Raw genomic sequence first — 22,891 nt, forward strand, 5'->3', positions numbered from 1 at the left:
TCGGAAGTGTTTAAGTGGTTTTGACATCGCTCGGAGCGAAACCGGACTTAAACAATGCTGAAACTGCGGGTTTTGCATTGTGTACTGGTATTGGATGTTGGTACCGGTACCCAATTGAGATACAGAGGAGCCAGCTCTCGGGTTCAACAGGAATGGCCTAGGTACCAGTACTGACTTGCTGGTGTACCGATACTGGACCCGTGTACCGGTACTGAACTGGAGGGGTACCAGTACTTTGTAGTGAACCTGAAAGGTGAGCTCTCGGGTTAGTTCTGTCAGCTCGGGTGTACCGATACTGGACCCGCGTACCGGTACTGGAGGACCTGCGTACCGGTACTCCAACCCGAGTACCGGTACTCAATGCTACGGGCAGCAGTTTTTGAACTGCTGCAAAGTTAAATTGTTGGAGGGTCTAAATGCAATTGTGGCAACTTATAAAAGGGCCCCAACCCCTCCTCTCATGCATACCAGCTGAGAACACCCTCTCCACTTCCTCTAAACTCCTTTTCTCTTCTTTTCTCTCTCTAGAACCTCTCCAACAAGGTGGATTGGAGGAGATTGAAGGTGATTTTGGAGCATTTTGGAGGAGAAGAGTTCTAGTGCAAGGTAGAGCTTGTAGTGTAGATCGAGAGGCTAAGGTGAGGTTTCATGCAAGTATGAGTTAGGGTTTGGCTTTTATACCTTAGAACACTTATTTTTGAGTTTCTTGCAAGTATGGAAACCTAGTGTAAACCATGGAACCTCATGATAAAACCCTAGATGACAAGCATGAAACCCTATGTTGAAATTAGGGTTTTTGTGGAAATAGAGATTATAGTTAAATTGATCTCTTGTAATCCTAATTGAAGGTAAAACCGATGCGTTGGGTAACTCGGATTGGAGTTTCGACGAGCCTACGACGTCTTATTGAAGAAAAACCCCGTTTTGCTTTCGTTAGCGTTGGTTGAGTGAAATCGGCGACTAAAAATCGCGAGACATGGGTTCTCGCACCCCGGCATCCCTATGAGGTGAGTGGTGCTATCCGAAACAGTTGGATTTCTCTTTATGTGTAAGTCACCATTTGAGCATGTATGTGTATGTATAGGATTCATGCATTGTAGGGTTAATTGGTAATATGTTGGTATTTCTTGCATGCTTTTAGTGTAAAGATGCATATGAATTGACAATAGAACATTGGACACTTGTGAACCCTATAGATGTATGAATTGAGATATGAACCTAGACAAGATAGTAAACATGGTGACATTGTGACAAACGATTGAAATAGCACCTTGGGGCATTGAATGCTAGTGAATGGAACACCTTGAGTGTTATGACATAGTGGACATGGCATCCTCATGGCTTGTGAATTGGATCATACTCACCTATAGTCTTTATACTTGAGGGCGGTCACTCCCCCTCGAGCGATGAGCTCCGAAGTGGTCATCAATTGGGTTGTAGCAGTATCTCCCCAGTAGACGATCCCGTCGGGTTGTAGCGGTATCTCCCCGATAGAAGGAATTTGGTTAGTGCGTTTTGGGGGCTAAACCTACGGGTTGGCCAAGATGATTGGGTAATGATAATGGCAAATTGCATGCATCATGAGCATCACATATATATTGTTTCAATATTCTTGTACAGGCATAGTAGCTGCATTTGTTTAGAATTGACTATCTATCAATCTTTCTCTACTTATGCCTGATTAGACCTAGTGGAAAAGTCGGCGGGGTCTACGGCTAAACCCAGTGGGAACTTCTTGTAGTTCTCACCCCACCATTTTATAGATCCTAGCGCGAGCGGGGCGGTCGAGGATCGCGGCAAGGGCATAGCGCCCTAGGTAGTGGACATCCGTGCATTAGTTGTACCCCTTTATTTCATCTTTTGTATATGATGGATAAAGACATGTAATGGATGTATTTTGGGAGACAAAAATTGTATGTGATGACATATGTGAAAGATTTGTATTTTGGTTAAATGTAATCAAAGTTCAATGTATGGATGTAATAGTTAGCATTTACTTTCATTGCTCTTGTCTACTTGCCCTCGTGCAAGTCATGTATATTGTAATTTTTTCTGGGCGATTCTTTATACATGCTTATGTATTTGTGGAGCCTTGGGTGGACATGGCAGGCCCTGTCCGTTCGGCGTCTGTGTGTGCGCCCGAACCGGCCAAATTGGCGATCCCAGGGCATGACACCACTTTTTATAGTGAATCGAACTCTAGCCGTACATCGCGTTCTTGTTACTAATCGATTTATCCCTTTTAAGTTACAAGGATCTTTAGAGTAAAAAAATCCTGCTTTGGAGCACACATATTCTCGTTGTCGGAGAACCCCATCGACTAATCGTTTGTTTCCTTTCTTATGCTAAAATCCTTCCTCAATGCATATTCATTATAGAGATTATAAGCTTCCTCTTCAAAATTAACTATTATACCCACTTCAAGTTTTTTATCGTAAGCGTCTATATTTATATACTCCTATATGCTATTATCATTCGTTTTGTCGACCATGACATGATTATTAGTTGATGCAGCCATTCAACCTATGATGAAGAAAGGCTGAGTTTTGGTTTGCAAAAGAGCTAAAGAATAACATACTTTATTAGCTAACATGCTATGAATTAATATTAATTAGGACTTTTAATTGACTACTTTGCCTGCAAAGTGGCAGCTCATGTTGCTCAATAAATTTGATAATATTAAAAAAATAAAAGTTATAAATTTAATCGAATCATAGCTAAATTTAGTAAAATTTTTAATTTTTGGATTAAAATCATTGGATCCAAAATATCAAAAGTTGATGCAGGTGTCAATGATAGGGAAAAAAAAAAAACTGTTTCAAAACGCTCTGTAATTTCAAAATGCCATGCAGTTGAGGGCTTTCTTCGTACACTTTACTAATGTACTTCATCCAAATTAATATTACTTGGTGCATTCTTAAGAATTAAAAAATAGGTTTTCTCTTTGAGAGAAAAACAAGCACAATAAGTACAACATACCTATGTAGAGAATATAAATTAGATGAGAAGGAAAAGAAAATTACAGAGGAGCATTGAGATCTGGAGGATGTAGGATGGGGATGCGAAGAACGAGATTAGTCCACGGCAGTGCAAGTAATAAGGCTGAGCGACAGAGGGTTGCGGCCGCAATGTATTTGATGGTGCTATTGAAGCGCAACGAGGAAGCCAGTGGAATCTTGGTGACAACCAAAGTGGAGGACGCGGTCGGAGTCGGAAGCATCACTAAGCAAGAGGGGCGTCGTGCGAGAACGTGGGCAGCGGCAATTAGACTAGCATCGCAAAGTCATCGATGCAGCCGGAGTTGTGGTCGGCGACGGCGGCATCAATGGTGGCCTCAGCAAGTAACAGGGAAGCAGGGAGTGTCTTGGTCATCGCAATGGAGATTTTTTTCCCCTTTTCTTATGGAGTAATCTGAGAGAGAGATTGAAAACTCCCGCCAAAACTCAGCATAAATTGCTGATAATTTTGAATCCCTGGGCAAACGGCATTAGTGTTGTTTCATTTTCCTTCCGAAATTAATTGGCTACTGAGGTGTCGCACTATTATTGGCCAGTGACAAGGGTGACGTGGTGTATGCGCTGCATACTAGAATTTCTTCTATCACCGGGTGGATGGATACACCAGGTGCACACCTATCTTCTCGTGAATTTTTGCATGCCCATTGTTGCCTCTCTCTCTCTCTCTCTATCTCTCTCTCTCTCTTTCTCTCTCTCTATTATAACTAATAAAATTATTCTCTGCATTGGGTCCATAATAGGCTCTTTTTATATTTTTCCTGTCTAATTTTCAATAGGACAAAACTAATAAAGTAACAAACCTTACCACCTTACAAGGCGTTTTTATTTTGGAATGATTATTCTTACTAGGCCAATTTGCATAAAAAATCCATTAGTTTTGAGCTTTTGCAAAAGTCGACCGTCTTTTTGGTTTTTGTAAATTCGGGCCGAATTTTCAGAAGGATGACCAAACAAGCCCTCTTTCAAAATGCATAAAAATTATATGCTTTAAATGCCTAGAAAAATACAACTGCTAAGCCATTAAGTGTAAACTTCTTAAAAATGACAACTGCTAAGCCATAATTACATGTACCTTTCTCGTGAAAAGAGAATCCTTATTCAAGACAAAATAAAATAATAAAGTATAATTAATAAGATGAAAGAGTGCAATATCCTCTCAAATAGTGCAACATGCTCTTCCAAATAGTGCAATATTTGTATAAGTAGTGCAACATATGCATTGTTAATACATATTTTGTATGATTTTTACACTAAATTACACACAGTTTAGTATATTACGCGAAAATAATATAATAAATTACAACATACTATAAAAAATTATACAACATACGTACAAATCATGCATATTTTACAACATTTGTACAGATATTTATACCATTTGTATAAATGTTGCACTATTATGAGAGGATGTTGCACCATTTAGATGTGTGCTGCACTCTTTCTTTTTGAAAATTAAATTTCATTGTATATTAAATAAAGTGTTAAATTTCTTGAAAATGATAACTGCTAAGCCATAATTACATGTACCTTTCTCGTGAAACGATAAACCTCATTCAAGGGAAAATAAAAAGAATAAAGAATAATTAATAAGATGAAAGAGTGCAACATGCTCTCAAATAGTGCAACATGCTTTTCCAAATAGTGTAATATCTGTATAAATAGTGCAACATATGCATTGTTAATACACATTTTGCATGATTTTTACACTAAATTATGTACAGTTAGTATATTATATGTATTGTTAATTATTTTCACGTAATATACTAAACTATACGTAATTTAGTATAAAAATCATGCAAAATGTGTATTAACAACGCATATGTTGCACTACTTATACAGATATTGCACTATTTTAAATAGCATGTTGCACTATTTGAGAGCATGTTGCACTCTTTCATCTTATTAATTATCCTTTATTCTTTTTCTTTTGCTTTGAATGAGGTTTCTCGTTTCACGAGAAAGGTACATGTAATTATGGCTTAGCAGTTGTCATTTCCAAGAAATTTTACATTTTATTTAATATACAATAAAATTTAATTTTCAAAAAAAATAGTGCAACACAAATCTAAATTGTGCAACATCCTCTCATAATAGTGCAACATTTACACAAATGGTATAAATATATGTATAAATAGTGTAAAATATGCACCGTTATTATATTATTTTCGCATAATATAGTAAACTATACGTAATTTAATGTAAAAATCATGCAAAATGTGTATTAACAATGCATATGTTGCACTACTTATACACATATTGCACTATTTGGAAGAGCATGTTGCACTATTTGAAAGGATATTACACTCTTTCATCTTATTAATTATATTTTATTCTTTTTATTTTGCCTTGAATGAGGTTTCTCGTTTTACGAGAAAGGTATATGTAATTATGTCTTAGCATTTGTCATTTCCAATAAATTTGACACTTTATTTAATATACAATAAAATTTAATTTTTAAAAAAAAAGAGTGCAATACGCATCTAAATAGTGCAACATCCTCTCATAATAGTGCAACGTTTACACAAATGGTGTAAAATATCTGTACAAATGGTGTAAAATATACATGATTTGTACATATATTGTATATTTTTTATAGTATGTTGTAATTTATTATATTACTTTCGCGTAATATACTAAACTGTACGTAGTTTAGTGTAAAAATCATGCAAAATGTGTATTAACAATGCATATGTTGCACTACTTATACACATATTGCACTATTTGGAAGAGCATGTTGCATTATTTGAAAGGATGTTGCACTCTTTCATCTTATTAATTATACTTTATTCTTTTTATTTTGCCTTGAATGAGGTTTCTCGTTTTACGAGAAAGGTATATGTAATTATGTCTTAGCATTTGTCATTTCCAATAAATTTGACACTTTATTTAATATACAATAAAATTTAATTTTTAAAAAAAAAGAGTGCAATACGCATCTAAATAGTGCAACATCCTCTCATAATAGTGCAACGTTTACACAAATGGTGTAAAATATCTGTACAAATGGTGTAAAATATACATGATTTGTACATATATTGTATATTTTTTATAGTATGTTGTAATTTATTATATTACTTTCGCGTAATATACTAAACTGTACGTAGTTTAGTGTAAAAATCATGCAAAATGTGTATTAACAATGCATATATTGCACTACTTATACACATATTGCACTATTTGGAAGAGCATGTTGCATTATTTGAGAGGATGTTTCACTCTTTCATCTTATTAATTATGCTTTATTCTTTTTATTTTGTTTTAAATGAGGATTCACGTTTCACCAGAAAGGTACATGTAATTATGACTTAGCAGTTGTCATTTCCATAAAATTTGACACTTTATTTAATATGCAATAAAATTTAATTTTAAAAAAGAAAGAGTGCAATACGCATCTAAATGGTGCAACCTCCTCTCATAATAGTGCAACTTTTACACAAATGGTGTAAAATATGCACGATTTATACATATATTGTATAATTTTTATAGTATGTTGTAATTTATTATATTATTTTCGCGTAATATACTAAACTGTACGTAGTTTAGTATAAAAATCATGCAAAATATGTATTAATAATGCATATGTTGCACTACTTATACACATATTACACTATTTGGAAAAGCATGTTGCATTATTTGAGAGGACGTTGCACTCTTTCATCTTATTAATTATACTTTATTCTTTTTATTTTGTCTTGAATGAGAATTCACGTTTCACGAGAAAGGTACATGTAATTATGGCTTAGCAGTTGTCATTTCCAAGAAATTTGACACTTTATTTAATATGCAATGAAATTTAATTTTAAAAAAGAAAGAGTGCAATACGCATCTAAATGGTGCAACATTCTCACATAATAGTACAACGTTTACACAAATGGTGTAAATATCTGTACAAATGATGTAAAATATGCACGGTTTGTACATATATTATATAATTTTTATAGTATGCTGTAATTTATTATATTATTTTCGTGTAATATACTAAGCTGTATGTAGTTTAGTGTAAAAATAATGCAAAATGTGTATTAACAATTCATATGTTGCACTACTTATACACATATTGCACTATTTGGAAGAGCATGTTGCAATATTTGAGAGGATGTTGCACTCTTTTATCTTATTAATTATACTTTATTCTTTTTATTTTGTCTTGAATGAGGATTCACGTTTCACGAGAAAAGTACATGTAATTATGACTTAGCAGTTGTCATTTTCAAGAAATTTGATATTTTTAATATGCAATGAAATTTAATTTTTAAAAAGAAAGAGTGCAATACACATTTAAATGGTGCAACATCCTCTTATAATAGTGCAACGTTTACACAAATAGTGTAAATATCTGTATAAATTATGTAAAATATGCACGGTTTGTACATATATTGTATAAGTTTTATAATATGTTGTAATTTATTATATTATTTTCGTGTAATATACTAAACTGTACATAATTTAGTGTAAAAATCATGCAAAATGTGTATTAACAATGCATATGTTGCACTACTTATACAGATATTGCACTATTTTAAAGAGCATGTTGCACTATTTGAGAGGATGTTGCACTCTTTCATCTTATTAATTATCCTTTATTCTTTTTCTTTTGCTTTGAATGAGGTTTCTCGTTTCACGAGAAAGGTACATGTAATTATGGCTTAGCAGTTGTCATTTCCAAGAAATTTTACATTTTATTTAATATACAATAAAATTTAATTTTCAAAAAAAATAGTGCAACACAAATCTAAATGGTGCAACATCCTCTCATAATAGTGCAACATTTACACAAATGATATAAATATCTGTACAAATAGTGTAAAATATGCACCGTTTGTATATATATTGTATATTTTTTATAGTATATTATAATATATTATATTATTTCGCATAATATAGTAAACTATACGTAATTTAATGTAAAAATCATGCAAAATGTGTATTAACAATGCATATGTTGCACTACTTATACACATATTGCACTATTTGGAAGAGCATGTTGCATTATTTGAGAGGATGTTTCACTCTTTCATCTTATTAATTATGCTTTATTCTTTTTATTTTGTTTTAAATGAGGATTCACGTTTCACCAGAAAGGTACATGTAATTATGACTTAGCAGTTGTCATTTCCATAAAATTTGACACTTTATTTAATATGCAATAAAATTTAATTTTAAAAAAGAAAGAGTGCAATACGCATCTAAATGGTGCAACCTCCTCTCATAATAGTGCAACTTTTATACAAATGGTGTAAAATATGCACGGTTTATACATATATTGTATAATTTTTATAGTATGTTGTAATTTATTATATTATTTTCGCGTAATATACTAAACTGTACGTAGTTTACTATAAAAATCATGCAAAATATGTATTAATAATGCATATGTTGCACTACTTATACACATATTGCACTATTTGGAAGAGCATGTTGCACTATTTGAGAGGACGTTGCACTCTTTCATCTTATTAATTATACTTTATTCTTTTTATTTTGTCTTGAATGAGAATTCACGTTTCACGATAAAGGTACATGTAATTATGGCTTAGCAGTTGTCATTTCCAAGAAATTTGACACTTTATTTAATATACAATGAAATTTAATTTTAAAAAAGAAAGAGTGCAATACGCATCTAAATGGTGCAACATTCTCACATAATAGTACAACGTTTACACAAATGGTGTAAATATCTGTACAAATGGTGTAAAATATGCACGGTTTGTACATATATTATATAATTTTTATAATATGCTGTAATTTATTATATTATTTTCGTGTAATATACTAAACTGTACGTAGTTTAGTGTAAAAATAATGCAAAATGTATATTAACAATTCATATGTTGCACTACTTATACACATATTGTACTATTTGGAAGAGCATGTTGCAATATTTGAGAGGATGTTGCACTCTTTTATCTTATTAATTATACTTTATTCTTTTTATTTTGTCTTGAATGAGGATTCACGTTTCACGAGAAAGGTACATGTAATTATGGCTTAGCAGTTGTCATTTCCAAGAAATTTGACACTTTATTTAATATACAATAAAATTTAATTTTTAAAAAGAAAGAGTGCAATACGCATCTAAATGGTGCAACATCCTCTTATAATAGTGCAACGTTTACACAAATAGTGTAAATATCTGTATAAATTGTGTAAAATATGCACGGTTTGTACATATATTGTATAATTTTTATAGTATGTTGTAATTTATTATATTATTTTCGCGTAATATACTAAACTGTACGTAATTTAGTGTAAAAATCATGCAAAATGTGTATTAACAATGCATATGTTGCACTACTTATACAGATATTGCACTATTTGGAAGAGCATGTTGCACTCTTTCATCTTATTAATTATACTTTATTCTTTTTATTTTGTTTTGAATGAGGATTCTCGTTTTACGAGAAAGGTACATGTAATTATAGCTTAGCAGTTGTCATTTCCAAAAAGTTTTATACTTAATGGCTTAGCAGTTGTATTTTTCTAGGTATTTAAAGCATATAATTTTTATGCATTTTGAAAGAGGGGTAGTTTGGTCATCCTTCTGAAAATTCGGGCCAAATCTGCAAAAACCAAAAAGACGGCCTACTTTTGCAAAAGCTGAAAATTAATAGATTTTTTATGCAAATTGGCCTTCTTGCTATAAAATCTCTTACAAATATAGATATATAATAGTAGTTGTCTCCTTAATTTTATAGAAGTTAATTAAAAACATATAAACACATCAACTAGCTATAGATTTTTTTATATATAAATAACTCTACAAATTTTTATAATTATAAATAATCTCTTTCAAAGATTAATTGTAAAAGTACGTCTCTAGCATGCCATGTAAGATGGGGGTCAGAAAATGTTGAAAGCAGTGAATGATTTGCTGCATATGAAAGCGGCAAGTCATTAACTACTTTTATGAAAATTCCATATATTGTGGCGTATTTAAAAACAAAAAATATAGTAAAATGTTGACCGTTTTAAAATGCGGTAAATAGATCACCGCTTTAAAATGCAGTAAATGGTTCACCACTTTTATTCGCTATGGATGATTCACTGTTTTTCTAAGTGGTGAACGATTCACTGTAATCCATTGTTGATCCTACAGCCCTCCCGCTGGATCTCTTCTCCCTCTTTCGCTCTTTCTATCTCACTCATTCTCTCCATCTCACTCCTTTCACACAGTGTGCCACTGTGTCAATCTTGCCGTCGTCGCCGGAGGCCATCACAATTGTGCACTCCTCCCTCTCTCTTTCTCTTTCTCTTTCTGTTTCTCTCTCATAGTTCTCTCGCTGTCACAGTGGTGCCGCACCACTGTCCGTGTCGTTAGGTTGAACTGTGTTATAATTCATTTCAAGTTGTACTAAGCCGGCTAGGTTCGAATTTCTTATCATTCAATTTGGGTTGAAACCAGCTTGTGGTTTGATTTAGTTTGGTTCGGATTTCCTGCGGTTCAATTTAGGTTGAACCGTATTATAATTCAGTTTAAGTTGTACTAAGCTTGCTTAGTTCGAATTTCTTATGATTCAATTCGGATTAAACAGGCTTACAAGTTGGTTCAGTTTGGTTAGAATCTTTAGTGGTTCGGTTCAAGTTGAACCGATTTATGATTCAGTTCAAGTTGGATCCTTCATAGGTTAGTTTGAGTTAAATCAGCTTGTAATCTAGTTCGGTTCAGGTAAAACCTTCAGTGGTTCAATTTAGGTTGAACTAGTTTATGATTCGGTTCAAATTTGACCCTTTATGGTTTGATTTAAATTGAAGCGGCCTATAGTCCGGTTTGATTCATCATTATGATTTGGTTCACCATTTATCTTGGTTATATTCATTCTGAATTATGTTCATGTTGGATTTGGACGCCGACCCAGTTTAACAAACCAAATCCAAATCAAAGCCTATCACGCGGACGGTGATTTGATTTAACAAACTGAACCCAGATCAAGCCTATCACGATGAGGAGACCCGGTTTAACGAATTGAATCTGAGTCAAGCCTAATAAGAGGACGGCGATCCAATTTAACAAACCAAACCCAAATCAAGCCTATCACAAGGACGGCGATTTGGTTTAACGAAACAAACACAGGTCAAGCCTATCACGAGGACGGCGATTTGGTTTAACGAAACAAACACAAGAGGACGACAACCCGATGTAATAAACTGAACCCAAATTGAGCCAATCACGAGGATGGCGATTTGATTAACGAAACGGACCCAGATCAAGCCTATCACGAGGACGGCGAGCCAATTTAACAAACCGAACCCAAATCGAGCCTATTATGATGATGGCGATTTGGTTTAACAAAACAAAATCGTGTCAAGCCTATCATGAGGATAGCGATCCGATTTAACAAACCGAACAAGGGCGGCGATCCGGTTTAACGAACTGAATTTGAGTCAAGCTTATCACGAGGATGGCGACCTAGTTTAACGAATTGAACCTGCGTTAAGCCTATCATAAGGACGGCGATCGGATTTAGGAACTGCATCTGGGTCAAGTCTATCACAAGGACGACAACCCGGTTTAACGAACCGAACCAACATCAAGCCTATCACGAGAACGGCAATTTGGTTTAACGAAACAAACCCAGGTCAAGCCTATTACGAGGACAGCCACCCGGTTTAACAAACCAAATCCAATTCGAGCCTATCACGAGAACGGTGTTTAACGAAACAAACCTATGTCAAGCCTATCACAAGGACAGCGACCTGGTTTAACGAACCAAGCTGAAATCGAGACTATCACGGGGACGGTGATTTAGTTTAACGAAACGAATCCCGATCAAGCCTATCACGAGAATGGCGACCCGATTTAACAGACTAAATCCGGGTCAAGCCTATCACGAGGACAGCAACCCAATTTAACAAACTATATCTGGGTCAAGCTTATCACGAGAATGGCAACCTGGTTTAACGAACTGAATCCGGGTCAAGCCTATCACGACAGCAGCAACCTGATTTAACAAACTGAATCCGGGTCAAGCCAATCACGAGGACGGCGACCAAGTTTAATGAACTGAATTTAGGTCAAGCCTATCAAGAGGACGGCAATCTGGTTTAAAGAACCGAATTAAGGTCAAGCCTATCAAGAGAACGGTGACTCGATTTAGCGAACTGAATCCGAATCAAGACTATCACGAGGATGGCGACCTGGTTTAACGAACTGAACCCGGGTCAACCCTATCACGAGGATGACGACCTAATTTAACGAACTGAGTCTGAGTCAAGCTTATCATGAGGACGGTGACCCATTTTAACAAACTGAATCTGGGTCAAGCCTATCACGAGAACGATGATTCGGTTTAACGAATCAAACAAGGGTCAAGTCTATCACAAGGATGGCGATTCGGTTTAACGAACTGAATCTAGGTCAAGCCTATCACGAGAACGGCGATCCGATTTAACGAATCGAATCCGGATGAAGCCTATCACGAGAACGGCGACCCAATGCAAATATTTTTTTTTATTATTATTATTCTTATTATTATTATTTATCATTATTATGGTCCGAATCATAGTTAGTTAATACGCGAATTATTGAAAATCCGAATAAAACGGCCCGTATACGATTTACCCTCAAAAAATCAAAAAAAATACGCGAATTTTTGGGTTAGATTTATTATTCACGAATAATTCGCGTATGCCGAACTATTCGGCCAAAAAAGGGGCAAATTTTTTAGATAAAATTCCTTTCTGAATTATTGCCGAATTATTGTCGAATTATTCGCGAATTATTGAAAAACTTCCTGAACTTCCAAAATATGTGGATCATGAAAAAAATGAACATGGATACGACAATAAAATTTGCTATTGCTTTTTACAACTTTCATAAAACAATGATAAGTAAACAATGAGGTTGAGTAGCTTTTCTATTTGTCTTTAGATATGGTTAAATACAAACATATCCTTCTAAAATTCATAAATAATTCATATATTTCTCTAAATTTTTAATATCTTGCAAATATATCATTCCATTTAACTTCCATCCGCCACTGTTAAAAATAATATTAAAAAGTCTCTTTTTACCTGCTTCATCAAAGCCATTGAACAGAAGAGATAGACGGATTAACCAAAAGTTTATCCAAACAAGATGGAAAGATGCAACACCAACTGAAAATTAAATGAAAGATCTATTGCCACTAAAATAATGTGATTTATCAATATAAATAATTTTAGGACAGCACAAACAAAAAAAAAAAAAGAAAAAGAACATTGCATAAATTAAAACTGTCATTTTATTCCATTAATTAGGATTTTATCTAACTAAACCATGATTATCTTAATTAGTGGCTAGCACAAATTAACTGTAGGGTATATTTGCAAAATATTAGAAGTTTTAGGAAGAAGAAACACTAAAAGTGGAATATACATCTTACATCCTCTTCGTCTAAAAGCTATTATTTGATACATCAATTTTTTTATGAGTAAACTTTACATACCACCCCTATGGTTTCGCGTTTTCTCACTTTAATACTATATGGTTTAAAGTGTATCATTTTAGTATCACATGGTTTCATTTTTCTCTTTCCATCATCAACTCCGTTAACTCTCCATTAAATCGTTAAATCATATATAAAAAACATCAGATACCCTACCTATGGTTTATCATATATTCACTTTAGTATCTTGTGATTTACCGAATTTTTACTTTAGTACCATGTGGTTTCAACTTTGTCATTGATTTAACGAAAACTTTAATGTAGGGAATAACAAAAAGAGAAAAATAAAACTACAGGATACTAAAATAATATATTTTAAACTACAGTATTAAAATGAGAAAGCGCGAAATCATTGGGATGTTATTTGAAGTTTTTCCTTCTTTTATTAAAGCTCATTTGAAGCCATATGATGAGGGTAAGATCTACACCCTCTCTTTGGAGCGTAAAGGTAGAGTTTCTCTTTAGAGAGATACATGAATTAACTTAAAAAAAGTTTAGAAAGAAGCATTAGATTATTCATAAACTTAAAAAGAATATACAAGTATTTAATCCTTTCAGTTAAGAGACCAATACATTAATACAACTGCAGAAAAGAATCAAACTGCAACTCTGCTTACAAAAAGTAGTCTTTCTGCAGGTGTGACTACACCCAGTATTGTGTAAAACGCTCCAAAAGTATGGCTTTCATCCTGTCAGACACCATTGTTGAGACAGGAAGGGCCAAATACACAACAATACTCAAGCTGTCTGATTACATTTTAACAGCACAAGGGAAGAAATATTTCCAGGCAACGGACAGACTATATGCAGTTTATTTCACCTGCGTGGTAGCACGCCTTTCAAATTCTTGCGATCACCGTTGTTCTCATTAGATTTCTTCTTGATGTATCCACTAAGAGCTTTTTTCGCCTTTGTCCACTCCTTTTCAGACTCTGCACTCCTTATAAAAGGGCAAACCTCACCTATATCAACTTTCGGTATAGTCCTCTTCTCCTGATGCCCATTCTTTTTAGCTTCTCCACCTTCTTCTTTAGGTGCATTCCGAGATGCTACAAGGCTCTTCGTCCTTTGTTCTGAGGATTTTGAGCCCTCTCCACTGGACACGGCCTTTCTCTTCTTTGATAGGGTAGATTTACTAGATGTTAAGTCACTGGCATTTGGTGTTTTCGGCTGTACCAAATTGACAGTCGGCAACAAGTTCGATATACTGAATGAAGAGGTGACCGATTCCCCCACAAGATCCCTCCACGACGACTTTTGAATCCAGGACTGGCACTTTGGTAAATCAGCAGTATTTACTAGTCCACTTTCGCTTTTGGAAGCTGGTTTTTCCGGATAATTATCTAGGTCTTGCGAACCAGCTTGACTATTATTCCTGGGTAGTGAAGAGAATTCATTTTCAGTGTTTTTGCCTCTCTTCAGGGGAGCGGCTCCTTGGTTTTTTATAACTTCAGAAGTAGAAGTTGGTGCAGATTTCTGCTTTTTCTTTGGGGGAACCGCTTCTTTGGATGCCTTGCTCTTACAAAATCGTGATTCCTGGATATTCAGAGGGGTGAAGAAAAACTGAATTTAGAGGCGTATCATCATAGTCTGAATCAGTAATAAATAAATTAGGATTAATTATCAAATCAGTCAACAAGGTTTGACCCAAATTTCACTTTGATCCTCATTGTTTCAATTTTAACAATTAGTCCTTAAGACCAACCATCCCTAATGCAAGTGGCAAAGCACTTGGTGGTTGATATTCGAGGCCCCAAGTTCGAATCCTAATTGATTCATATTTTCAGCTAAGTTTATTTCTAAAAAGAAATAAAAAAAGCATGTAGCATGCTACCTTTCTCTCAAAAAAAAAAAAAAAAAAAAAAAGTTAATTCCAAATAACAATTGAATAGTCAATTACTGATAAATGTGCCATGGTAGCACCATTGTTAGAATTTGCTTTGTTGAAATTGACATTTTGAAGACCAAATTGAAATCAGAATCAAACTTCAGAGACTGAATTATTGACATTGAAACTCTGAAGGTAAAATGCTGCAGTTGAAATCAGGCTCAACTATTCTAGGATAAATTATACTACTAGTCCCTGAGCTTAAGGTCAAGTTTCATTTTCGTCCTCAAACTTTCAGTTTCAACAATCAAGACCCTGAACTTTCAATAAGGCTTCATTTTAGTCCCTAAACTGTCAATTATATTTCATTTCAGTCCTCTAAGAGTAAAAATTATTGCTCGCACCAAGTTCATCTACATATCCGTACGCCATGAATACGTTAGTTTTCCATCAGTCTCGTATTTTCAAGTCAACGGTCCAACTTTTATATCGAGAAAAATTGTTACTCAGATGGGTGGTTGTGTAGTTATATAAGATGGAAAAAAAAGGTGCCATAATTTTATGGTGCATAGCTGTAAAGATGCCCTAGGTGCAGGCAATAATTAATCTTCTAATAGAAGATATAGAACAGGACAAATGAAACTCTTTTAAGAGTTTAGGGACTAGTTATATCGAATATGAAAGGTTGAGGGCATAAATGAAACTTAGCTGAAAGTTCAGGGAGCAGCAGTGCCGTTCATCCATTATTTAAGGACTACACTCGTAAATAACGAAAAAAAAATTATGGATTTTTCTTGTATAAATATTCATCATCAGCTGTACCTGATTAACTGCTGGCGTTTCTCTCCCTATCAACTGCATTAGCATGTCCTCAGTTTGTCCAACCCCGATATTTGTCACAAGGTTATCTTCATCTTCCTCGCTAGCTGCTTCTGTGCCACCCACCTGAACATCATTCTCATAGTTGTCAATGTTATTTACTTCTGTATCTACCTCCGGCTTTCTAGACGGATCCATTTCACTGTTCTCCTTTGCAAAAAGCTTGCTCATCACAGAATTCATTATGCTTAGTTCTTTCTCATATGCTGCAGAGTTTAATGCAGATTGATACTTCTCGTTTGCTGCTTCGGGAGGTTCACAATGCTCCTCACAATCGCAGAAATGGATTGGGAGAGAAGGTACTTCAACACGCTGGAAACTGTACTTGTGCTTGCCTGTTCCTTTGAATGGCAATGACTTCACCTGCATAAACAGATATTACTCCTCATCAACATAAGCCTTGCTGTCCAAAAAGACAGATAGATATGACATATAAATATTATATGTTAGGAAACAAAAGATTTCTAAACATAAAGATAGATATAACTTCAGAAGTACTAATCCGAAATATATGATAAAAACTATAGTTAAATTTGTCAGAGACTCTAGGTAAATTTGTCAGAAAAAACTAGGTCAAACTGTAAAGTCCACACTTTGAATTAGATGTGATTCATGAAAACTATATAAACCAGAGATAATCAACTATGGAAGGAACAAGTGAAAAATCAACAAAAGAAATCTGCCCTGGAGAAGGATTATTGGATGTGCAAAGAAAAATAAGCAAAATGCAACCTGGGTTTTTTTCGTTTCTGGGCCTCCTAAAATATTTAATTCTATAATTGACCCTCCTCAAACTAAAAATGCAAAATTGATCCTCTATTGTCCATGCAGGCACCATGATGGTCGGCAGAAAAGCAATAGATTTTTCTTCTTTTTTTTTCTTCTTTATTTTTGTTGTGACAGACTGTAGACGAAATTTTTTTTAACATGTTTAAGACATGACAGATGGTTTCTCGTGGTGTTTCATATACACTCTAGCACAAAATATCCCCACAATTGTACAAAAATAAATTACAGTAAACTAGTTACCGAATCCTGAACATAGCAAACCATTTACCATCCTAAACTTAACCCGCTATAAAGAAAATAACTTCCAGCCAACATGGCGTCCATGTGGACAGCAGAGGATCGTTTTTGCATTTATATTTTTAATTTTTATGGGCTCAATTAAGTAAAAAAAAAGTTTTAGAAGGGTCAACTGCAAAAAAGGTCTCCTATTGAGGCTATGGCAAACATAAAGCAAACACAAAGCCACATCCTCCAACATAATCTCCTATAACTAAAAGAAGGATTCTTTTGAACTTATTCACAAAATTATGAATACAACAAAGTGAAGGCAAGTAAAAAAACAACATGACACGCACTGCAATTGGTTAGCCCAATGTGAAATCCTTTTCATCGGATCGTTTGACAAGATCTTGGCATTCACCACATTCAGGCAGAAAATGGTGTAACAAACCGTCAGAAACGTATTAACAATAACTGTGCCTATTAATTGAGAAGAGCTTACCTTTTTCAACTTCGGGAAGAAAATGTTAAGTTTTAAGCTGTCCATGTTGAAACTTTCTGACTTCCTTGGGCCATCTGAACTTTTCTCTTCATTCTGATTAGCTGGATTGGAGAGCATTGCATCTTCTGCCCATTCTCGCTTCAATTGAGCAAGATAGTGCTCTTTGGCCTTCTCAAGACGAAGCTTGCCTCCTTTCCAAGTACATCCATTGTACTGCATTAAAAATAATTACATCCTGTAAGGAAACTAAAGAAGGCAACATAATTATCTTTTGTTTACTGACCCACCCGTGCATACTTCTGATTAAAGGATAAAACATCAATAGAATATGCATCTCCATAATTAGGCTCAAAAGCTAGAATTACAGCAAAGGACGACACATTTGGCACATTAATAGTGTTTTTTCTTTTTTTATTTTTATTAATTAGCTAGAATTTCTTACCAGCATATTTCAATGAAAGTGAGCGGAAGCTAATTCCCTTATATCCTGTGATTCTAACACAGCTATTATGGCAAGCCAGATGATGGTATGATGACATAGGATGTGACAGTTTTTGACATAGATTGACCCTTACAGCAAAAAATTTTAAATCTGATTTCAGCTAGAACACTGTCAATTATCACCCAGAAATCACCATACAGCAAGCAAGAGATATACCCAAATATCCATGTTACTCCGAGAGTATCGCAAACAGCCCCTTGAAAGTGGGCATATCAGTTCCCAAAGATCTCTCAGGTGTCTAAGCATTCCAATTACATTAAAGTTGCTTTTCAGTTTCAGACCAACTTAAGTGACTAGAAGTGGATCACCTTATCAAGACCCCTAGAAAATTGGATTCAGATCATCAACATCCACACTTTATTAGTAAGAGAAAACAATTGTTTAAATCATCTTCATTTTCTTTTGAGACAACTCAGAAACCACTGAAACTCAAGAATGTCTACACACTTTACTTAACAATAAGGGGAAAGGGAGAGAGTTTTGGATGTCGAAACTAACAGCGGCGAAGAGCTTTGCCAAATCTCTATCAGAGTTGGGCTTGAAATCCATGTAGGCAAAGCTGCGCCCATTGTTGCGGATGAACTCCACATTGCACACCATGCCGAGTGAGGAGAAAGTTTTCTCCAAGTCAGCTGCTGTCACACTCACGCTCAATCCCCCAACGAAGATCCTGCTGACGTGGACACTAGGCACATCTACAGCAGCAGCTGCTTCTGCCTCTTCCATCTCGAACACGTCTTGGTCTAGAACAACTTTGCTGACCTCTCTCTTCTCTGAACAGTAGAAATATAAGATGGTCTTAGACTCATACTTGTTATAAGTTGGATTGTGCTTAAACTAAGAGATACTTCAATGACATAGGATGGAAAAAAGGAAAAGAAAAGGTAATTTACAACAAAAAGAAAAAATAATTATATCAGCAAATGATGTCAGGGCATTTTCAGTTAACTTACAGATTGTTGTTGATGAAAGGAAAGTGAAAATGAAAGTTACCTAGGACTTAAGGGGGTGTTTGTTTCCTCGAAAAATTATGGAAAACGATTTGCCATGGAAAAAGTTTTCCATCGAAAGCACCCTATCCATATAAAAAATCTAGAAAATTAAAAAGAGACTATTCCATGAATCTGGAGAAAAACTTTTCCAAGATAACTAGTTCTATTTACTGGAAACTAAACAGACCAAGAATAATTTTCTAGCTAGAAAACTATTTTCTCAGATATTTTCTGAAGAACCAAGCACCCCTAGGACTCATCAGTACAATGTGCACGTCTATGTTCGTAAATTTCTATGTATATGTACACAGCATTATACACACGGCACACGCACAACCATGAAGTAGAAAATATTTCTATACAGTGCAATTTTTTTTGGTTCATTAGCAGGAGAGAGCTACAATTCTCCCATAAGGGGAACCGTAAAACTATTTCATGGATATGAGTAGGGCCGTCAATGAGCCAAACACGAGCAAGCTGAAGCCAGCACGAGCTCAGCTCGAAAGTGTTAAAGGCTGTCTCATGTTCAGTTCGAGCTCGTGCGAGCTCAAAAAGTCCAGCTAGTGATCAGCTCACAATTTATTCAAGCTAGCTCGTGTTTATCTCGTTAGCTCGATTAATCAATGCAACCTCATTAGCTCATTAACTTGTTAGCTCGTTAGCTCATGACTCGGCTCATTAGCTCTAGGGACGCAAACGGGGCGGATCTGGGGGCGGGAGCCCCGCCCCGCCTCCCGCCCCGAATCTGTCACGGGTTGAAAATAGTTATCCCATAATCCGCCCCACCTCATAACCCACCTCCCACCGGCGCCCCGAATCCGCCCCGCCAAATAGTATTTGTTTTACAAATTATAATATTATTAACATGTTGTACATATAAATCAACAAAATTTTTAATATTAATTGATAATATTATCAAGTTATATATAATTAACAATATCAACTATAAAAATCAAAAATATCAACCATAATTCGCAACAAAATTCAAAAATTTTAAATACATACATATGGGAAAACAAGTCTAGTAGAATTAGATGATGCTTGTTCATATCAGTTGCCACTTTTCTTTGCATAACAATGCCATTAGAGACAAGTAGATGATGCTAAAAAATGGTGAAAAAAAATAGGGAAAAGAAAAAAGTACGCGTGTTGAAGCGTCGTAGACGGAGGCAAAGAAGGAGATGGAGGCGAGGAAAAGCGCGGCGGAGGCGAGGAGAACGAAGACTCTGATATGGAGGCGAGGCAAGGAAAAGGGCGGCGGCCGGCGGAGGCGAGGGAAAGGGCGGCGGCCGGTCGTGTTGGGGGAGAAGGAGGAGTTGGGGTGGTCGTCCTGGTGGAGGGGTGGCAAGACGTTTTAGGGTTTGCAAAATAACAGCTAAATATAGCCGGATAGTTTTGTAAATATATTATTTTTCAGGGTTTAATTACACTAAGGACTTTTTTTGAAAATAACCCTGTAGAATTTTGTAATTGGCAAAATGACCCTCTGAAAAATTTATTTGTAAAACTAACCTCCCTTTCGCCACGTTGGCACCAGTGCGGACATTTCTCGTAAAGACGGTGAATCGTTCACCGCCTTTGCATATTTCTTGTGAAAGCGGTGAATGGTTCACCGTCTTATGAAGGCAGTGAACCATTCACCGTCTTTAGAGCAAATACACCCTCGCTTCCCTTACAAGGCCACCCTCACAAGGGCACCTTACCTGTGCGATAAGACGGTAAATGGTTCACCGTCTTAACTAAGATGGTGAATCATTCACCGTCTCTATGGCAACCCCCCACCCTACCAAATTTGGCCAAGTCCTAAGGCGGGGCTAAAACACAGATAAGATAGTTAATAGTTCACCGTCTTTATAGTGAGGTTGCTAAGAGAGATTTATACTTGCAATGTGGGTTGCTGTGGCACGGGGGAAGGCTCGGTGGGTCGACGGCGACCGGCGGCGGCGACGTCGGCTGGGGCGGCGGCGACTGGGGGCGGTGGCGACGGGGTGTGGCTCTTGGTTGGAGAGGGATGGGCAGAGAAGGAGAGAGAGACAGAGAGATAAGAGAGAGAAAGAGAGCGCGGAGGGAGGGAGAGGTGTCGAGGTCGGGGCTGGGTATACCTAGGTAAGATGGTGAATTGTTCACCGTCTTCATGAACAGAGTGAAGACGGTGAACAATTCACCGTCTTATCTAAGGATACCCATTGGCGGGTGTCTGCAATAAAGACGATGAATAGTTCACTGTCTTTAGTGCAGCACAAATAAGACGGTGAACTATTCACCGTCTTATCTGTGTTTTAGCCTCACCTCAGGACTTGGCCAAATTTGGTAGGGGGGTTTACCATAAAGACGGTGAATGATTCACCGTCTTAGTTAAGACGGTGAACCGTTTACCGTTTTCTCGAGGGCACAGACAAGGCAGCCTTGTAAGGGGAGCAGGGGTGTATTTGCTCTAAATACGGTGAATGGTTCACCGTCTTCATAAGACAGTGAACCATTCACCGCCTTCACGAGAAATATACAAAGGCGGTGAACGATTCAACGTCTTTACGAGAAATATCCAAGCTGGCGCCGACGTGGCGAAAGAAAGGTAATTACTTTTACAAATAAATTTTTCAGAGGGTCATTTTGCCAATTACAAAATTCTACAGGGTTATTTTCAAAAAAAGTCCTACACTAATGGTCCCTTACCTTTATATTGTTTTTCAATTTGGTCCCAACCTTTTTTTTTTGCAATCAAATCCCTAATCTTTTGATTTCGTTTCAATTAAGTCCCAACAGTTAAATAACTGTTAAAATTGACGGAAAATGCCACGTCAGCGCCAGGGAGGCGCCATGTCAGCGGATTGCAAAAAAAAAAAAAGGTTGGGGACCAAATTGAAAAACGACGCAAAGGTTGAGAACCAATGGTGTAATTAATCCATTAAATTTATAAATTCAAAAAAAATTAATTTAATATTTAAATTTTAAATTTAAATTTTGATTCTGGATTCAAATTAAAAATTAGAATTTAAATTCCGATTTTGTATTTAATTTTTAATTTTTAATTTTAAATTCAAATTCACATTTGAAATTTTAAATTCTAATTTAATTTCAAACTTCGATTTGAAATTTCAAATTCAAAATGTGAATTTAAATTTGAAGTTTAAATTCAAATTTAGAATTGAAATCAAATCTTAAATTCAAATTTAAATTTTAAATTCAAATTTGAAATTTAAAATCAAAATTTTGAATATGATTTTAAATTTAAATTCAAATTTTATATTTAAATTTCAGTTTCAAAACTTTCATTTTAAATGTAAATTGAAATATCAAAATCAAAATCAAAATTTTAAGTTTGAATTCAAAATTTAGATTCAATTTAAAATTTAAATTTAAAATTTGAATTTCAATTCAAAATTTTAATTCAGTTTTAAATTCAAATTCAAAATTCTAATTTCTCGTTAGTTTAAAATTTTAATTTTAATATTATTTTTGAATTTAAATTTAAAATTTTGAATTTTTATTTTTAGGGACTAAAATGAAAAATGTGCAAAGTTTAGGGATCTAAATTGAAATGCAAAAGGTTGCCAAATAGATGCTAACGTCGCAATTCCGTTAATTTTAATAGTTTTTTTAACGGTTGGGACTTAATTGTAAAAAATCAAGAGGTTAGGGACTCTTGCAAAAAATAAAGGTTGGGGACTCAAGTAAAAATTGGTGCGAAGGTTGGGGACTACCGGTGTAACTAACCCTATTTTTTAGGGGTATTTTAAAG

General features: G+C 35.3%; 1 protein-coding gene across 1 annotated transcript; it reads right to left on the reverse strand.

Moving 5' to 3' along the window:
- Positions 13,928–20,526, reverse strand: LOC109715726. Its single transcript, XM_020240858.1, has 5 exons — positions 20,297–20,526; positions 18,659–18,933; positions 17,659–17,871; positions 16,092–16,511; positions 13,928–14,977 (listed from the first exon to the last, which is right to left on the reverse strand). The coding sequence occupies exons 2-5, from the start codon at positions 18,884–18,886 to the stop codon at positions 14,258–14,260; spliced, it is 1,581 nt and encodes a 526-aa protein (XP_020096447.1). The 5' UTR covers positions 18,887–18,933; positions 20,297–20,526; the 3' UTR covers positions 13,928–14,257.

Source organism: Ananas comosus, linkage group 9 (genome assembly GCF_001540865.1).
Source record: "Ananas comosus cultivar F153 linkage group 9, ASM154086v1, whole genome shotgun sequence".
Classification (NCBI taxonomy): Eukaryota; Viridiplantae; Streptophyta; class Magnoliopsida; order Poales; family Bromeliaceae; genus Ananas; species Ananas comosus.